This window comes from Pholcus phalangioides, unplaced genomic scaffold (genome assembly GCF_987345545.1).
Source record: "Pholcus phalangioides strain wild (caught in Gottingen) unplaced genomic scaffold, Ppha-v1.0 ptg000009l_1, whole genome shotgun sequence".
Lineage (NCBI taxonomy): Eukaryota > Metazoa > Arthropoda > Arachnida > Araneae > Pholcidae > Pholcus > Pholcus phalangioides.
The window spans coordinates 43,376,755-43,397,485 of NW_028301602.1; the positions used below are offsets into that span (position 1 = coordinate 43,376,755).

At 31.5% G+C, this 20,731-nt stretch overlaps 1 protein-coding gene across 1 annotated transcript; it reads left to right on the plus strand.

Annotated features, from left to right (window-relative positions):
• Nucleotides 1-133: 133 nt before the first annotated feature.
• Nucleotides 134-20,456, plus strand: RNaseZ (ribonuclease Z). The gene is made up of 21 exons (XM_089236262.1): nt 134-350; nt 2,351-2,401; nt 3,088-3,158; nt 3,321-3,385; nt 7,338-7,392; nt 7,564-7,695; nt 8,195-8,259; nt 8,989-9,047; nt 9,266-9,326; nt 9,897-9,948; nt 11,706-11,868; nt 12,319-12,451; nt 13,487-13,581; nt 13,719-13,843; nt 13,941-14,028; nt 14,559-14,700; nt 15,112-15,260; nt 17,768-17,858; nt 18,063-18,265; nt 18,859-19,003; nt 20,298-20,456. The coding sequence occupies exons 1-21, from the start codon at nt 187-189 to the stop codon at nt 20,451-20,453; spliced, it is 2,265 nt and encodes a 754-aa protein (XP_089092388.1). The 5' UTR covers nt 134-186; the 3' UTR covers nt 20,454-20,456.
• Nucleotides 20,457-20,731: the final 275 nt, after the last annotated feature.

Sequence of the window (20,731 nt, forward strand, 5' to 3'; positions counted from 1 at the left end):
TTTTTTACACAAAAAAAACACAATTGGTATTTGAAATTAGAAAAAAATTATGACTTTTTTGATAAAACTTCTGAAAGTTTTCTTTTTGACTGAAGTGAAACTCTAAAAAAACTACAACACGTGATATTTTTTGAAGTGTTTGTAAACATTAGCATGCGCTGTTGAGGAGGTTTCGTTTGCCACAAGATGCCCAAAATCAAGAAAGATTCGGCGGAGTTGCGGGAAATGAGACTGAGAGAAAGAGAGAAAAACAAATCCGCAGACGTCCCGAGTGAAGTGTATTTATGTGTTCTCGGGAATGGAGCACCCGGATCTCCCAGAGGCCTGTACATGTTCACCACTTACACAAAGTGAGATTTTATCATAGTGATAATGTAGGTTTGTGAACATAAAATGAGCGTAATATTTTATGCATAGAATAATATAAATATAATAAATATATAATATAATAAAGGCGTAGTCATTTTATTCTCAGAAGAGTTTGCGATGTTTTCTTACTGATGCTGGATGAATCGATAGGGGGGAGTTTCCTCATCAACTCCTACACCGAGGCGGATTTATGGTTTTGCCGCCAAAATTTTCCGCCGAGGGCTACAATCCGCTTAGCCCCCCGCACCTGGAAATATGCTTCTGTCTCCAAGTCCCCCTTCCGGTCACTCCCTCCCATTCTTGAACATGGTCATTTTTGGTTACTCGCTGACCTGGTGCCATTCTCTCTACGTTACTCTAATGCTTACACACTATCTAGGTTACTTTTTGTTACTGACTGATCTGGTCCTACACTGAGTCACTCTTTTTGATTATTCACATGCTTGCATACTGTTTTGGTCACTTACATACTTGCACACTGTTTTGGTCACTTACATACTTGCACACTGTTTTGGTCACTTACATACTTGCACACTGTTTTGGTCACTTACATACTTGCACACTGTTTTGGTCACTTACATACTTGCACACTGTTTTGGTCACTTACATACTTGCACACTGTTTTGGTCACTTACATACTTGCACACTGTTTTGGTCACTTACATACTTGCACACTGTTTTGGTCACTTACATACTTGCACACTGTTTTGGTCACTTACATTGCATTGTCTCCTTTCCTCATGCCCCTTGTATCTCCTTCCGTGTTTCAGTCACTCATCGACCTGATCCCTCACTCTCTATGTCAATACTTAGGTCACTCACATGCTTTCACACGGTCTTGATTGCTCGATTTGTCCCCTCACTTTCCAGGTGAATTAGGTGACAAGAATCGATCTGAAGTCGGATGTAGTGGATATGTGGAACCATTGAAGTCTCACATTAAATGTTTTCTTTGTTTTGTTTATGAAGCAGTGGTATACACTTTGTTTACATTTGCCCCATATTGTTTAGGTTACAGCAATAAAAAAAATAGTTACTTGTTTACATTTGTCTTGATGGGTCAGGGGTAAATAAATGTAAACGCGACATAGGAGAAAATATTATTTTTCTCTTAAAATTAGTTATTGTTTTACTTGAAATTCCAAGGCAATCTCAAAAAGAGAAGTATGACTTGTATACAAATTTGGTCATAAAAGAAAAATTTTTGGGACTAAAACATTTCTGTGGTTCCCAACTTCGAGGCTCGAATGCAAGGTGATCTCACGTTAACATAAATGCAATCTTGAAGTGTTAAATTGTTGAAAGAAAGACTGAATCAAGTCTCAGCTTCAATAGTTCACCCACTAGATTGTGAAATCACAAAATTTTTAACATGAGAACCTATGGCAACAATTGTAGTAAAACCTTATTTTTCTCCAAATGAGGATTATTGACTTACACTGCTCTGACTTTGACCCCCACCCTCCCAATTTCAATTTCTTCCCTTGGGACAGATTTAACAGCATTTGACGACTTAAAATTTAGTCAACTGCTAAATTACTTAACTTTTCTCACCACAATTTTATATAAATGGGCGTTTATAACTGCCACCAATCATTAAGAAGTTTTTTAGAATGTTCTGAATATAAATCTGGGGAGAAATTAAAAAAAAAAAAAAACTCAATTCTCCTTCTTTCATATGAGATGCAGTTATTGTTTCATCTTAAATGGGTGTTGCCATTTAATTGTTCCTATTGAATGAAGTTTTATTTTCCAATAATAATCCAATTTCATAGATGATTAATAATGTTGAAGTTTAGTTTTTCTTGGAAAAGTGGGTCTATTTGACACTCATATCAATTTTTTCCCCACATTGCCGTCATTTCTTCATGCTATGATTATTCAAGAAAGAAATGTGTGTGTGGTGTATATACATATAGTTGCCAGCCAGTTTTATTTGAGGATACATTTCATAATTTTACAGAAATCTGACTTATTTCAGGTATCTTTTCAATTGTGGTGAAGGAACACAGCGATTGGCTCATGAATATAAGTAAGTCGTTATTGTTTATTTTGAATATATTGGCCTAATCTTAGAGGTATACTTCCAGTTAGGAAAAGTTTACAAATAACATGTAGTAGTCAGATCTATCATTCATGTGACAAGGGGTTGTATAGTTATTAAAATAAAAAAAATTAACTTTTTATTTCATCCCTGTGTGCCCAAAAACCGAATTAAAAAGTTGTTGCCCCATCTCTCCTGATGCCAACAAAAAAAATGTCCTTTCTTAAGTGTAATATTCACTCAGATATTTGAATGAAAAAAATGGAAGAAATTTGGGGAAAAACAGCTCTACATGTGGAAAAACGGTTTTACCCACATTTGACGCTTTTTTCCCAGAACTTTCCATTTTTCCTCAGAAAACTTCTGGCTGGGTTTTTGGGCACACAGGGATGAAATAAAAAGTTAATTTTTTTATGTTAATAACTATACAACCCTTGGCAACATGAATAATATATCTGAGTACTACATGCTATTTGTGAACTTTTCCTAACTGGAAGTATACCTCTATGATGAACGGTTCGCCAGTAAAATGCCATACCCCCTGTTTGCTTTGCGCCCTGTATAATTTAATTATATTACGAATGCTTAAAGAAATAGAGAAGAAAGTGCATTTTGGATATAGATGAACTGAAATTTAAAAATTGCTCATTTTGGCTGTTTATATTTTTCAATAGGATGAAACTTTCAAAATTGGAGCATGTTTTCATCACTCATAATTCTTGGGATAACATAGGAGGTTTGCTAGGTATGTATTAAAGTAATTGATAAGGTTTTATTTTTTGCTGTTTATGTTTTTTGTTACTTGAGTTTCCCAGAAACTGATATCAAATTTGCATTTTAAAACTATACAAAATTAAAATAATTTTGTTTTTGTAAGACAATTTTTTTTTCATTCATCATTTTATAGGTTTGTCTCTCACTATACAAGATATTGGGGTACCTCAAATCACTCTGCATGGTCCTCCGAATGTTGTAAGTGAACTTGGAAAAACAAAAATTAATTGAAAATACTGTGAATTTCCTAATGATTGTAATACTTTTCCATTGAAATGGCTTGATTTCAGTGAAGATTTTTTACCATTGTGACAGAAAAGTTTTCACAATTTTTTGTGAATTTGAAATAATAGTTTTCAGAAGCAGTTATTTGTATATTGACATACTGAATCTATATGAGTTTCCTATTCTGTATAATTTTGTGTATTAAGGCTTATACAGTTGACTCACCATTATTTACATTGCAATATTATTCACAGCGTTTTTAGGTTTATTCTACAGGTTTACCCCACGGAGTTTTCCATCAGTTACATAACATTTCTCTTAGTTTTTTTAAAAGTTTTTCATAAAACATGTATAATTATCCCATTAAAGAGTTCACGCTTAGTGCAGAACCACGACTAAGGAGGGCGGGTCTGATGCCCAGGTACCGAGTTTACTCCTTGTTTGTCCAAAATTATGAGGGGAACACCATGTTACCAAAACGTGTATAAATTGTTCAGAATTTTTTGATAAATCAGAATTTTTTGAATTGTTCTGCAATGAACCCTCAGCCGATCTAAAATTTTCTGTCATGGAATAGTGTTTTCTACACAAGAGTTTTTTCTTTCCTTAAAATTCTTCTCAAGATCGTTCTGCGACGTATGTTGTAAATTTCAGTATATTCTGTTTTGCGGGCCCCTTGTTCGACAGCCAATTTTGACATAGCAGTTTCTAGTTCCAGGCTTGGATTGGCACTTAGCTAACCTTTTATAGTCTCTTCACAGAGAACAGGCAGACCTTCGATAGCCATGATATATATATTATATCATAAAATTAAAATTCAGACATTTTCTTTTTTCTTTTCAAAATGTCAAAACAGATGGCAGCACCAGTTACACATGAAAACAAGCATAATTCTGACAACATAAGTTGGTTGGAGTCACACATATACACCCATTAAAAAAACAAGTTCCTGCATGTGCAAATGTGTTAGAAGTTCACCACAGAGGAATGCACGTACGCCAAGTATTAGCATACAGGAGGTATTTTTCTGTATGATTGTAGTAGCTATGAGTAAGCCTTCACGATACAAGTGCAGCGTCATTAATGCCGTTTACGTGGTAAGCCTGTTTCAAATTCCCACGTGGGGTGAGGGGGCTTACTATTGAAACCTGTAAAATAAAACTTGAATATTATTTGACTGTAAAGACACATCACATATCACCATTAAACAGGAATTTTACAGTATTAAAAACTATATGATTTTAGTATAGTAATTTTAGTTTATGTACAATTCATTATACAGTTGGCCCTCGTTATTTGCATATTTTGTCTATGCATTAACGAGCTAGTATTCACTGTCTTTTTTCTAGTTTTCCAGAAAACACAAATTCTCATATTGGAACAAAATATAAATTGTATGTGTTAAATAAAGATTTTAAAAACCACTCCTGAAGTTTTTTCTAATGCTTAAATCCTCTATATGCCTTCTAAGTCTACATCTAGGATTTAGCTGCTTGATTGGATGTTATGCAAATATTTAGGATTCGCTATATACACATTACTCAATGATGATTGTACAGGCAATCGAAGATGATGAAAATACAAGAAACATCTAAAAGTCAGATGAATTTCATCGATGCCATTAATGTCAATGCTAGAACTGTGGAAGCTATAAAGATGGGACAGTGATTTTGTGTCGCAGGAAAAACTTTTGGCTGTATCGCGGACATTTCTACACAGCTAGTTGAAGAAATTATGAAAGACGTCACATTAGCTAAGCAGGTGGATGAAGAAGGATTCAATGATATGGACATAGAAGAAAATTGGAGAATTAATCAACACCAATTCAAACGTTGATAGGGGACAAACTAATCGAGTTGATTGCTCCTGAAACCGAAGTAATACTGCATGATGATCAAGATTAAAAAATGGAAGACAAGTTCATTATGAGCAACATAGTGCAAGAGCTCAAGAGCTTTGTGAGTTTAAATCGGCAATGGATTGTCTTCATGGCATAGACCCACCTATGTCTACTTTATATATATCTATACTCTTTCTTTCTTTCAAACCGCCCAGGATCTATCAACTTTAACCAATTTTATCCATTGCTCACCTCTGTTGGAAGTTACCATACTCTACAAACTAACTGAAATGAAGTAATGGCTGATGGACATTATAATTTTCCTTCAGAAAACATTGCCAAAAATCACTGGATGCCCCTTTATACATCTGCAACACACAGCAGATATAAATGAGATGTCTAAAAAAACATTGTTCATTCAAATATTGTCCAAACATTTCATGTTTTGTGTTATTTGCAGATTTTCCATATTCATTGTTAACCCTGGAATGTAACTCCAGTGAATACTGAGAGATGACTGTAATTCTAAAAAAAGCATAACTGGTAGTTTCAAAGTAAAACTAACAATTTCAACTTATACGTCTGCTTATGATTGATAACTAAATTGATTTATTTTGAAACAATTGGGGTTTGAACTAAATTCAGGGGTTATTTGAGTGGAAAACTATTGTCTTGTCTTTTTGTGCAATAAGTATGAGATTAAATAGTATTGCTACATATAATATTTAATCCAGAGGCTCCTTTTCCTTCCGAGTAATCAAATCTTCTCTGAGTTTTTAGCATTCTCAGGGCTCTACATTCTTCTACTTTTCCTATTTTTTTTTGGTAAAAATGTCCTACTTTTTCACAAAATCCTATCTACCAAACTTGTGTAATTGATTTTAATTGAGGAGGAAATCATCGATATATGGCTAGATATTACAAATGTAGATTGCAATCAAGGATTCTGCCAAAGCAGAAATTATATCGTTTTTAAGGGGTTTTTTTTCGGGGTGTATGTGGATTATTTGGTTTATTAGTTTTTCATTTGCTTACTTTGAGGGTTCAACAAGTAGAGCAGCAGTCATTAAAAAATTCTGTCTGGATGGGAAAAATAATTTTGTATTTACTACTTCGTAATCGTGGACAGTAACTAACACATTCATCATTCAAAATTATTTTCTGCATTTTGTGTATAGTAAATAAGTCAACAGTTTGCATTATAAAGCAGTTGGATGCATAGACCTACTTTAAGTTTGTAGCATTCAATTTTCTTTTGCATTTTCAGAGCTTGCAGAGGCATGAACAATATTTACAATGCTCGGCAAACAGCTAGAAATTAAAGTTCTTCATTTTTCAAAAACGATTACACTGGCATTGAATAGTAAAATATAAACAAATCCCTTTAAAAAAAGGATGGACAATTCAGTAAACCTTGGACAATGCAGTTCACCTTGACTTATTTACATCAGACTTTGTAATTTATACATTTTGCTCTGTGCATTTCAGGAAGTTGTCATGAAAGATCGTTATTCTTAAAAAACTTACATGTATTCATAACTTGCTGTGGGCATTGTGAAAAAGAGTTGACAGACTGGACTGTGGAAGACTCCAAAAAAGAATGTAATATATTGATACGAAGGGCGGGTGTATCAAATAAATTTAGACATATCAATTCAAAATAATTAATCTTAACTCCAGGTTCATTTTCCTTTGTTTTATTCCAACATCCATCTCACTGTTCAACAGATTAAAATTTATTAAAATTGTTAGAGAGAAGAAAAGAATTATCCGTGGTTGCTAGTACTCTTTTTTGGCCAGAAATTGTTTTTCTGTGATTTCTGTCATTTTGCTTTGACTTGAGCCAGTCTTACAGGATACTGAAATAGTGCTACGAAAAAAATAATTTAATTAAAAATTTTTTTAAAAATGGGAAATTTTTAAGTGGGAGCCCTGCAATTTTGAATAGCTGCGGTAAACAATTCTCAATCATGAAATTTAATTGACCATTTAATTATTTATTTGACTTCAAATTTGTTTTAATTTTTTCGTCTCCATGCAGCCTATTGTAGGAACTTCTATTCCATTCTGTTCTTTTGTCCGTAGGAGGATATTTACAACCTGTCTCGATCTTTTGTTATGACCAAGGAATTAACTATTGGTAAGTTAATTCCTTTTTTTTGAAGCACTAAATTTCTTTTTCACAAATTAATATTATGGGTATTTCAGTCATACATTTCTTTTATGGGTGTGTTGCTCCATTACTGTGTGTGTGTGTGTGTGCGCTATATACTTTCATTTTTTTTCTTCCACCTTTCTTACATATTTACAGATAAAAAGCATCCTGAAGACAACCCATTTGTTGATGCATGTATGACTGTAGAATATATTCCTATTTTTAGTTCAAAAAACAATTCTGTTTGTGAAGAGAGTGAAAATGATGCTGTGAACGTAGATGAACATAGTAGGTTTTTTTGTTATAATTATTCATAGACAAAGATTTATACTGTTAAATGAGAGTAATTTCAAGAAATAAAATATATGTTTTTGTTATAAGCTGGTGCGAAATTTCAACATTTTACATATTAACCAGGAGCATACACTGGGCCTAGAGGGCATGTTCTTCCCACAAGGTGATCAATAATTAATATTTAAAAAAAATAAAACAAAAAAATACTACATGAATATTTTTTCATAGGCCTATGCTGTTTCAAACAACTTTCGATTCAAAATGCTGGTTCACAATGAAGGTTGATAAATTGAAATTTCTGTAGAACAGATTCTCTGTACCCAGTTGTTGTTTTCCATTGGTATGTACCCCCCCCCCCCCCACAAATGTGGAATCCATTTATACTTATTTTTATTAACATATATAATTTCTGTACAACTTTTTTAAAAATCTTAAACAGCTATATTTAAAATAATACTTTAATGCTGACTTTCATTTTTATGTGATTTTTTAGGACATAAAAGAAGAAAACTCTCTCATGAAAATAATTCAGATATCATTGTTGCTTATGTTTGCAAGGTAATTCATAATATGGTACATATTTATAGAAAATTGAAATGTTCTGTGCTGGACAAAATATTTTCTTTATTTGATATCTGTTCAGAGAAATTATCAATCCAGTTGAAAGTACTAAGAGGAGAAAAACATTGTAAGTTTTTTGTACGAAACAGTAATTTTAAATAAATGCTAAGCATCTACTGACCAAGTACAAAGGAGAATCGCATCATCCTGACTAATGCAGTGTTTAACAAATTAGAAATATCAGCTGATGGTGGTGTATCTTTTAAATTTTTATTTAAATTATGGCAGTTTCATTGTGATGATGACATATTGGATGTATGAGATTTCTATCTACACTCTCTCTCTCTCTGGAACCTTCCATAACAAACACGTCAGTTAGCAGACACAGCCTGTTAATTGACACTTTTTTGAATTAGACAGGCTTTAATGTATTTTCCTACTTATTGACGGACACTCCCTATTAGAGGACAAAGTTTTTGGTCCCAAGGGTGTCTGTTATTGAAGAGTTTCAATGTACTTGTATTTCATTTATAGCAGAGTTAGTCATCTTTTTTTTGTTTTTGTGAGGAAGAATTGAAGAAAACAGTCCTGATTATAGCATAGGAACACATTAGTATTGCCTGCTGTTTTTTTTTGTGTATTCTGCTGAACTATTTATCATCACTATACATATTTATTATATATATTTTTTAAAGGCAGATTAATTTAACTTATTTTTTTTTTCAGAGTCACAAGAAAAAAGGACGCCTTTTACTAGAAAAGTGTGTAGAAATGGGTGTTCCGAAGTAAGACTTTGTTTCTTAAATTTAGTATATTCATTGAAACAAGTAAGAAAGTTTGGTTTTATGAATTTCTATTTTTATTAAAAATTTTAGCAAAACCTAATTTCTTTTTTCGACAGCTATGTATTCATTTTTTTGTTCCCTAAGCTTTTTTAAATTATTTTCTATGTGTTCATAATTTCATTATTTAAAAATAAGTAATTTATTCATTTTATTTTCAGAGGACCATTGCTTGGTGAATTGAAGAACGGCAAAGATGTAACGTTGCAGTGTGGAAAAATTGTAATTATTCATATAATTCATTATGTATATGATTTAATCTGGGATTTCATTCATTTTTTAAACCATGTTTCTCCTCTGAATTCTCTTGTCCATTGAGTGAGATTTTCCCACCAATATTTATTTCTCAAATGTAAGAATAATTTAGTTTATCTTACTCTTTTTAGTGTAAAGAAAGTCACGAAAAAAATCAATAATTGTACTGCTGTTATGATGTTTTTGAAAACACAATTTCAGATCTTGCTTAGCCACCCATAAGCACGCAAGCTGCACCATTAAGATTATAAAGTGTTTTTATGAGTTTGTGATTTAGGAATCTGTGATTTGGAATTAGAATTCTGAACTTGACCAAGCTAAAGACAAATTCTTCATATTTTGTCCATATTTTTGATTCTTGATAAACATCTTGAACATATAATTTTCATATTATTCATGATTTCATCCTTTTCTGGCATTGAATTTTCAATCAATGAATGGTTAATAATTTATAGGAAACAAATCTTTTTATCATAATCATTTTGGTACCAATTTTGCTTTAGCTTGTGGTTAATAAAGTAATTATTCATCTTGTAGGTTCGTTCTAAAGATGTTTTATCACCAGAAGAGCCATGTCCAATATTCATAGGTATGAACTTGCACCATAAACAGGGGGTATAGAATTTTGCTGGCGAACCGTTGATCCTAGAGATATACTTCCGATTAGAAAAAGTTTCCAAATAATGTGTGGAACTCAGATATGTCATTCATGTTGAAAGGGGGGTTGTAGTAATTAAAATAAAAAAAAATTAACTTTTTATGCAGTCTCTGTGTGCCCCAAAACCCAATTAGAAAGTTGTTGCCCCGTCTCTCCTGATGCCAACAAAAAAATTCCATGTTTTTACTTGCAATATTCACTGAGATACTTGAATTCGGAAAACTGAGGAAAGTTGGGAAAAAACAGCTTTAAATACGGAAAAATAATCTTACACACATTTAATGCTGTTTTTTCCCATATTTCCTCCATTTTCTGAATTTGAATATCTGGAACACATGGAATTGTTTAAGTTGGCATCAGGAGAGACGGGGCAATAACTTTCTAACTGTGTTTTGGGGCACACAGAGACTGCATAAAAAGTAAATTTTTTTATTTTAATTACTATACAACTCCCCTTTCAACATGAGTGACATATATGAGTACCACCCATTATTTGGAAACGTTTTCTAATTGGAAGCATATCTGTAGGATCAACAGTTTGCCAATAAAATGTTATACCCCATGTTTGCTACACACCCTGTATGTACTGTACGTTGTTGGAAAGAAAGAAATATTCTGTGATAATTTTTTTTATGCATATGATATGATGAATAACCTGTTATTCAGCAGGAGGTCCGAGATTGAGTCGAGTGTTGTGGTGCATCCTCTTAGCTTTCATTTTTAATGGTTTAAATCAGTGTTTCCGAGAGCGGGCAATATTGCCCCCGGGGTTGATGGATTGGTCCAAGGCAGGGGCGTAGCCAGAAATTTCGTTCTGGGGACCAAAGTGATAGAACAATGGATTTGGCCATCTTTTTCCCTTTTTTTGGCCATTTTCTCACATTTCGGGGGAAGGGGACATCAGACCCCCACGTCCCCCCCTCGCTACGCTCTTGGCCTAAGGGGGTGATAGGAGCTATGAGTAACATAGGATCCTATGGGTTTGCTTGAGTTGGGGGGTTTGATGAGAGAAAAGAATTTACACTGAAGAAGGGGGCAATGGAAGAAACAGTTTGAGCGACTGTGGTTTGAATGATCTTTATAATATATCTTTTTCAAGCTAAGACCTGAAGTACAGATATGTGTACTTAACTCAAATGGTCCTAGTAAATATATTGACCCAAATTAAATAAATTATTTATTATTTTTCTTTTTAAAGAAAATTTTCACATACAATAAACACAAATCAATCAAAAAAAGTTTTTTTAACAGTCAGTTTTGGGCCGAATGTGAAGAGGGTATTCAAAAAATATATATAGTGCTTTCTATGAATTTACATTTTTAGAAATATTTAGCACATCATGTTCCAATTCAATAATTTTGTTCTGCATCCTAACATTTTGAATAAACTTATTTTTCCATTTCAATTGTTTTAAATTTAGAATTTGAATTTCAAGTATCTTTATTTGGCCTAGAAGTTATTTTTGAAGTTTTGTAGTTGTGATAATTCAAGTGATTTTATTTCTAATTTAAGCAACACAATGTCAAATGATATCTCTCTCATAATAGCAATAAAAAAACACAAACTGAATTTATTGCAGTGACTGAAATTACAATCTACAAAGAATTGAATTCATTGATATTCATTACCATATAATAGGAAGATACACGAGTTCATAAAGCTTACATTCTTCTTTTATTATTTTTAGTTGTAGAATGCCCAACTGAAAAGTTTTTAGATGCCTTTGTAAATGAGGAAAAATTTATCCAGTATCAGTGCTCATCAGAATCCAGCGATATTGCACATCTAGTCATTCATTTTACTCCTTCTTGTATATTGCAAAGTAAAAAATATCAGGCATGGATGGAAAGGTAAATATATGATAATGTTTTGAATGCCATATTTTAAATACTAAACAATGAAAGACTATTATAGAGAATCTTATGCATAAAAATTTTGTTAAAAAACACATTTTATAAAAATTTTGTAGAAATTAAATGTTATAATATGTTTTTATTTTATCAATACACAAAGCAAATGTGTTTACTAAGTTAATGAAGTGTGATCAGCAGTGAAAATAGAAAATTCTATTATGGCCCATTATTTTATCCAACAGGGAATTGGTCCGACTTATTGTGCAAAATTGTTGCTCATTATAATTATTTTTATCTTCTTTTTTTTAATACATTTTCATAACAATGAATGAAAATAAATTAGTATAGGATATTTATTGTATTGAAATGACATGTTCATGCTTGAGTCTATTTCTATGTGAATTTTATGTCTTTCACATGTGTTATTCAAGTTTTTTATTCATATAGATTTCCTGAAAGTACTTGTCATCTAGTTCTTAATGATAGCTGTTCAACATTCAACAGCATAGCTGTTCACAGGATCCAACATATGTTAAATCTTTTTCATCCTAATATATTCTGTTTGCTACATGAGTCTGAAGTAAGTGAAACTTATTTAACTTGATACAACAATGGCAAGTAAAAAAATGAAATAAAAATTTTGTTGCTGTAGCAAAATAAATTAATGATAACATATTAATCCTTTCGTTTCTGTTTTTAAATTTTTTAATCCATTGTTTTTCAGTTCTTATTAGATTTAAATTTACAGAATGAACATTGTTTTCGTATTTATTGATTTTGGCAGCAAGGTTGCTTATCGCAAAATATATTTGGTTGTGTAAGATAAATATGTTGCATGAACAAAAAAATGCATAAGAATCACAAGTTCTTTTCCACGACTTTTTTGCATTGAATGTGTGTATGGGATCTACTGTTTGTGTAAAAATACTTTACAAAAATTATATGCAATTATATTATCTACTTATGAGTTAGACCAGTTAGCTTTCTAAACTTATCTAGCCTACTGCCTCTTAGCCTTTGAAAAAAAGAATGTGGTGATTGCTCGCACCTCCTCTCACATTAAACCAGCTCATGGGGTTATGTGTTTTACAAATCCCATGAGCTGGGAGAGAGCTGACATAGTGGTGTTTTCCTCCCTCAAGGGGCGATCATTCTCTTAGAAACACTTGAGTTAGAATATATTATTCTCTTGGTTAATCAGAATAAACTTATTGCTAGTATTTTTTATTAGTTTTTGGCTAATTTTACACATGATAATATGGAATTCATTACAATCATTAGACAATTTTTTATTACACATTTTATTTTTTAACAATGTTTTATTACACAAAGAATAATTGTGAATTTTATTTTTTATCTCAGTTAAGATTTAAATTAAACATAATTAGTTTTTTCTTCTTCACACTTGACCTTAACTGAAATTCCATAAAATTCTTCATTTTAAAACAAATATTTATTTAGAATTTGGTTGATATTATAATTGAAACTATATTTTTATAATACTTTTTTGTATGATGACAGTTCCTTTCCACTTCAGTCATTCAATGTATAAAACAGTTATTTTCATTGTTTGTCAGTTATTAATTATTGTTCTCACTGTCCTGTCTATTTTTAGTTACTTGAAGAAAATACATTCATCAATGGCAAAAATAGATTTTATGCTGATGTCATGTGTAAATATCATCTCCGTCCAAACAAAGGCCTCGACAAGTGAGTTATTTTTCTTCTAAACATTACATGAATTTTTTTCCCATGTTTTTGAGAAGTGTAAAAAAAAAAAGCTTGTGTTGAAGTCAACTATTTGAAGGAACTAGAATTTAACAACTTGATTTTTTTTTGCCCTTCAGATCATTGTGCATAAAATTTCAACCAAAAGAATTCATAACAGAAGCCTTGAGTATGCCTGGTTTTGAGCAGAGCCTTTTAAAACTACAAGATGCATTAAATAATCTCCCTAAAACAAATACTTGTGGTATGTATTGAATATAAATAATGTGGGTATTTTTGTGAATCAAAATATATTTTATTCGTTCTCATTTATTTTTGTATTATTTTTCCTTTTTTTATAGATGACTATCCTGAAATTGTTTTTCTTGGAACCGGGTCCTGCATACCCAGCAAAGTTAGAAATGTATCCTGTATTTTGATTAATATCAGGTCAGTATTTTTCTTTGGGAACAAATTTTTGTTATAAAATCAATTGTTTTAAACATTTGATACACTATATGTACATCAAATGTTCACCAAAAAACCAAAAAATTATTATTTATTGGCATGCAAATTTCTAGTTTTTAAATCCCTATATAGCCTTTAACCATTTATTATTATTTTACTTGTAGAGGGGGAAGGAGAAAGTTAAGATATTCTCTGACACAGTTCTAGACCCTAATTATAGGATCCTTTTAATCTTGGTGAACTTGGTTTAAATTCACGTTATCTTAAATTAGGCATGGACTTTTTTTTGAAAGTACAACTGTATTCTTTTGTTTTGAAAAAAATTTCTCCCTAAAGTTAACATAAACCTATGTATGTTAAAACAAGGCAAGTTAAACAAATCTTACTTAGATTTTTATTTTTGAGTCATATGTTGCTAATGCTTGTTGCATTATTCCCTTTTCTTTTACTGCATTCTATCTGGTATGCAAATATGCATGTTCTACTAATCCTGTTTCTTTTTATTATTATAGCGATAATGTTTGCATGCTTCTAGATTGTGGCGAAGGAAGCTATAAACAACTTCTCAGATTGTATGGAGCAAATGAAGTGCAATCCATTCTCACCAAATTGTCTTGCATTTTCATCTCCCATATGCATGCAGACCACCACTTGGTGAGTTGGTGGCAATGGACTATTTTTTTTACACACCACTTCCATATCTTTTTAAAACTATTATATATTTGCTATATTATTATTAAAAATACATGACCACACTCTATAAAAAATGTGTTTTTTGTAACCTTTCAATGAATTGTGTAGCTGATGACAAAATTCAATTCATAATTAATTGTTCTATTTGATTAGCTTCAGAAAAAATTCAACCATTTTTCATATTTATTCAATTATTTCCCTATACCTATAGAAACTAATAGTAAATTTTAAATTACAAACAGGGTTAAACAAAGTACATTTTAATTTAATATACATTATTTATGCATGAAAGGTTTAGAAAATCAAAGTTGAGTTTTTCTTCAAAATTATAATCAGAACATATTATATGGTAATGCTTATTACAACTATTAGGGATTGCTCACCATGCTGAAGAAAAGAAAAACAGCCTTCAGAACATTAGCGATGGACTTTATTCCTACACTTATTATAGCTCCTGCATGTATAAAGAGATGGCTCTCAAACTATGACAAATTATTTGAAAGTGTTTCATCCTTGTACAGGTAATTCAACTCTATACTATATATATTTAGAAATCACCATGTTTAACCCTTTCATTATGGTACTTACAGTACAAACTTTTTTTTATTCCCTGTAACATCCCTTACATATGTTGTTGGATGTTGGTATTTTGAAGTATAGGCTGAATAACTATTTTATGAATTACCAGATGACAGCACGGGGGACTATTAATTTTTGAATACGTTAATTAATGAAATTCAGTTAGATTTTTTTTGTCCTTGCAAAAGTGTTTACGGAATTACACAAAAATGTACTGCAGTAATACATTGCTTTTGCAAAATATTCCCTAACAAATCTATAAAACAAATTATGGCTTTCTTTGGTGGTGTAATAAATAAATATAATAAATATATAAATAATAATAAATAAATATTCATTATTATAGATTATTATTAAACCTATTTTAATTGATATTTTTTATTTTTAGTGTAAGTTTTTGTTGTGCTGATGAAGTTTTCAAATACCAGGTTAATTAATTGTTGTGTAGTAAATAATTTTTTTGAAAAAATTTATTTTTTGTTTTTAGGCCTTCATTAGAACAAAGATGACTTACCAAAAAATTTTCACGATAATAATTTCATTCTTTTAATATGTAGTACTAAATGGGTTAAAAATGGTGTATGCAGTGAAATAGTTATTTTCCAAGGAAACATGGATAACTATCGTTTAAGAATTTTTTAAAATTTTGAAATTTAATTAACACAAAAAAAAATAAAATAAATTTAACACATATACAAACACATTTTACATTCTAATGTTTTACCCAAGGGGATCACATGATCCAACCAGGGTTCATTGATTTGCATGTACTTGGCAACAGACCACTCTGTTATACAACATTCATAACATGACTTAGGTACATTAATTATAATTTATTATGTATTATAGTGGTATTATGTGGTTTATCTTTATAGATGTAAATATAGTTTATCACTGTATATATATATAAAATCTCTTGGACCAAAGAGTAATATTGTTATAGGTTAATAGAATAAGAAAACCATGAATATTTTGTATGGGCATTGTATAATATTATATCGTATGTGTGTGTATATAGTTTTTAATTTTTATAATTGCATTTTTAATTGGGTTTCTGTATTTTAGAAATATATGACATCCATATTTGTTTTACGGACATCTTTTTCTCGCCCCCCCCCCCATTGGGCATTTTGCCTTGTATTTAGGTTGTCTTTGCGATTATATAAAAGTTTTCTCTTAATTTCAAATATCTCTGAGAAAACAGTTTTTATATGATTAAGGATGTATGAAATTACATCTTATAAATAATTTTTGATTCATTATGATTTAAAAATTACAACTTCAAAAATTTTCTCTGAATGTTTATCATTTTCGTTCTTAATTTATTGGTCACCTCGACAATAATAAGTATGTGTGCGTGTCAGTAATGATATTGAAAATATATTGTTAAACACATCATAAAACTAACTGTTTTCATGTATTCAGTTTTTCTTAATGTACAGGGTGATTATAAAAAAACTATCCCGACATATGGGCCCCTAACTATCATACCATTCACAGAAACTGAATGAAATTTTGGCATAAGGTATTTTGATGTATGCGCTCAAAAATGATATGGAAAACAACAGTGTCACTCTAACAGTTACGGTTACAGTGAGAAAATTTCGAAAATATCAAATGGCAACACCAAGTTTTTTGTATTGGAATGTGATCTCCATTGTGAAAAACCCTAAATAGCATTCGAACGGCAACTGTAGCATGAAAATCACCGGCGGTAGATAGGCTAAAAGTGAGGACAACCAATAAGGACAGAGAAGCAGCATAAAATAAAGCATTTTATTGTGTTTCACAAATTTTCCACATGACCTTGTGGAGGACTAATCAGGCTGGGATCTCAGCCGAAGAAATGGTGTGACGAATGAAACGAACATTAATGCTCTGGTGCACGGCAAAGTCCTTTTTACTTTTTCCTTGCCTGCCTAGCTTTTCGTGCTACAGGTGCCATTCCAACGCTATTTAGTGTTTTTCAGTATGGAGATCGCATTCCAATACAAAAAACTTGGTGTTGCCATTTGATATTTTCGAAATTTTCTCACTGTAACCGTAACTGTTAGAACTGTACGTTAGAACTGAACCGTAACTGTTGTTTTCCATATCATTCTTGAGCGCATACATCAAAATACCTTATGCCAAAATTTCATTCAGTTTCTGTGAATGGTATGATAGTTAGGGGCCCATATGTCGGGATAGTTTTTTTATAATCACCCTGTATATGCTACAGTCTAATGTCAAAGTCTAGCAACTTCAGGAAGTGATCAGCCAATGCACATGTTGCTTAGATTTCAGACATTAGCCATGTGGCAAAGTGACTGACCAGTTGCTGTCTTCTTCATGTTAGGCTTCGGGCATGGACTTATCATGTATAACATATATATATATATATCTTCTGTATTAAAAACAATGATTGTGATGGATTTTTTTTACCCTAAACTAAATTTCATTTGTATAGTTTTGTTGAATGTGATCTGCTTGATTATAAAAATAACCAGATATCTTCTGACAAAGAGCAACTTCTTAGCCAAACATGCAAGAACATTATGGTGAGTTAAAAATAAATCTAGAAATAGTATATGCACACACACACTTGCACAGTAGGCTGGTTTTTTTCTTTTGCATGTGTCTTGTGCACACAGCTCAATCTTTCATAAAATAATGTTAAAAAGAATCTTTTTAAAAGGTCACCTTCATAGTATCTTTTAAAAACAGCTTTCTTGTGCATTTGACATTGTCTAATAATTTTTTAGGTGAAAACTGTTCCTGTGATCCACTGCCCAAACTCTTTTGGAGTCATATTAGAGCTTCAAGAAACTAATCAGAAACTTGTTTATTCTGGGGACACAGTTCCTTGTCAAGAATTAGTCGAAGCAGGAAAAAACTGCACTCTACTTATACATGAAGCCACTATGGAAGATGATTTGGCTGATGAAGCAGCAATTAAAAAACACAGGCATGTTCATAAAGATATACTGAATTAGTGTCTTGTATGAGTAATTACTTCATATTTCTTTGATTACACTTCTTTACTTAGTTGGAACATTTGGTTACACTTCTTACTTAGTTTAAAAGTTATTTGGAACTTTTAAATAAGAATATGATGTCACAAAAAAAAAAAAAAAAAAAAAAAAAAAAAGCAAATTTTTTCATTGTGAAATAAAGGTGTGTAAAATAAAAATGTTAACTTTTTATATGAACACTCTGTGCTCTTGAGCACATTATGTAAATGTATTAACATTTTTATTTTAATAACTAAACAAGACCCCTTCAACAGGAATGACATATCTGAGTACTATTACTGATACGTTATTTGGATACTTTTCTAATTTGAAGTATGCTCCTAGGATCAATGTTCTCCAGTAAAATACCTTATGCCCTGTGACACCTATAATGACAAATGCCATATCATTGGTGTTGTTGATGCAGTAAAATCTAAATTTGTTATAATATTTGGTATCTAATCTTCACTATTTTAAGCAACAGTTTTTACCCAATAGTTTTTCTTAACTATTTTATATTTTGTCTAACTATTGTTTTTTTATTTAGCACCACAAGCCAAGCTATAGAAGTTGCTAGAAATATGAATGCTCAGTATACCATGCTCACTCATTTTAGTCAACGTTATGCGAAAATACCTCTATTCAATGAAAACATTCAAGGCCATATTGGTTTTGCATTTGACAACATGAAAGTAAGTTATAATTCATTGGAGCTTGATTATTTTGTGTGCAGAAACTGGATATCAAGTGCGTTGACTCAAAAGAGAGCTTTTGTTGAATGATTAGTCATTGGTTGATGCGGGCCATTGTTTTTTTTCCCTATAATTTCTTACAGAACCGTAGCCAGAAATTTCTTTCAGAGGGGGATAACTCATGTTTCAGGGGTGGGACCAACGTGACAGAATAACGAAATTAAGCATGTTGTTATCAGAAATTTTCTAACATTTTGGGGGGGGGGGAACCCCCCCCCCCTCTCTCAGTGCAGCTTAAATTGCTTAAAAAATTATATAGAAAGTGTATTTATTATCTAAATATATTGTGTGAATTCAATGGTTTTTTCCGATTTTAGTGTAATTAATTCACTGACTGAAGGGAGGAAAATTTTTTATGTTGTTATAAATGGTCATATTTGTGAAGCTGATAGCTATTTCTGTAAAATGATGAAAGATATTCAGGTTATCTATCATACACAGTAAAATGCCTGTATAAAGAAGCACTTAAGGGATCATTATTGTTATAGATGAAATATATTAACACTATGAAAAACTATTCTTACTATTCCCAAGGGCCACTTCTTAAGATATTTGGCATAAAGTGATCATTAGTAGAAGTAGATTATTCTACTTTTGGTGGAAAAAAGAACAATCACACCCATTTTTACTAGATTATTCTGCACTTGAAAGGACAATAGAAATTTGCCAAATGTTCCACTTGTGGATACAAATGAGTTAAATAGATTTTGAGATATTTCCACAAAACTCTGTGCCAAGTTTGAAAACTCCTACATAACAATGTTCAAGGGACTAAAAAAAACATGATGGATGACTAAAAAAAAGCATGGATCATTACGGATATTATATTATTGCAAATATGGAAAGTGTACAGGGAACATAGAGTAACCTCATTATATAGGTGATTATTGTTATAGAGAGTATTGCTATATAGGAAATATAATACGTATAAGAGTTTATGTTTCTGAAAATTTATCCCAAAATCCTCAATTTTTATATAAACCCTCTGGCCCTAGCCAGAAAATTCTTTCAAAGTTGGAAGACCAAACTTAAAAGTATAATAGGTTTATGTGACCAGTATGAGAAAATGCCAGACATGTATCAGGCATTTTCTAACTATAGGAGTTGGGGATCTCCAGTGCCTCACTCTCTCTGAATATGGCCTGGTATGAATCTGAAGCATTTTTCACATAGAAAAATCCATGATTATCATTATCTAGTGTCATAAAATGAAGTTTTCAATTTGATATTTTAGGTAAGATTGGGGGACCTTCCAACCATTCCACTATTTATACCAGGACTTCAAATTCTTTTTGCTGAGCATGTAGAAAAACTCCATGATAGAGGCATCAAAAGGAAGGACAAAATGAAAGAGCAGCTTCATGATTGCAGTGTAGAACTTTGTAAATAAATTACTTTACTATACAATAAAATTATTACTATAAGTTTATTGTACAATTTATTCCTTCAACTCATTAGTTTAATTACAAATAACGATGGACCTGATAAATGAAGCCCAAAGATCACATACTAAAGTGCTTTTGTTACGTAATGAAAACAACATAATAAAATCAATGTCATTGACTCAATAGGTTGGCTGGAGTAAATAATAAATTAAGATGTGCACATTGATAACCATACTATTACTAAACCGTACATTCGCCTCGTACACATTCCTTTGAGGAATTT

Excerpts from the sequence above, each read along its gene's own strand:
- RNaseZ (XM_089236262.1), top strand. The coding sequence starts at position 187 with ATGCCCAAAATCAAGAAAGATTCGGCGGAGTTGCGGGAAATGAGACTG. Across the intron at positions 12,452-13,486 it reads GTTTGCTACATGAGTCTGAA|TTACTTGAAGAAAATACATT; the intron begins GTAAGTGAAACT and ends GTCTATTTTTAG. Across the intron at positions 13,844-13,940 it reads CCCTAAAACAAATACTTGTG|ATGACTATCCTGAAATTGTT; the intron begins GTATGTATTGAA and ends CTTTTTTTATAG.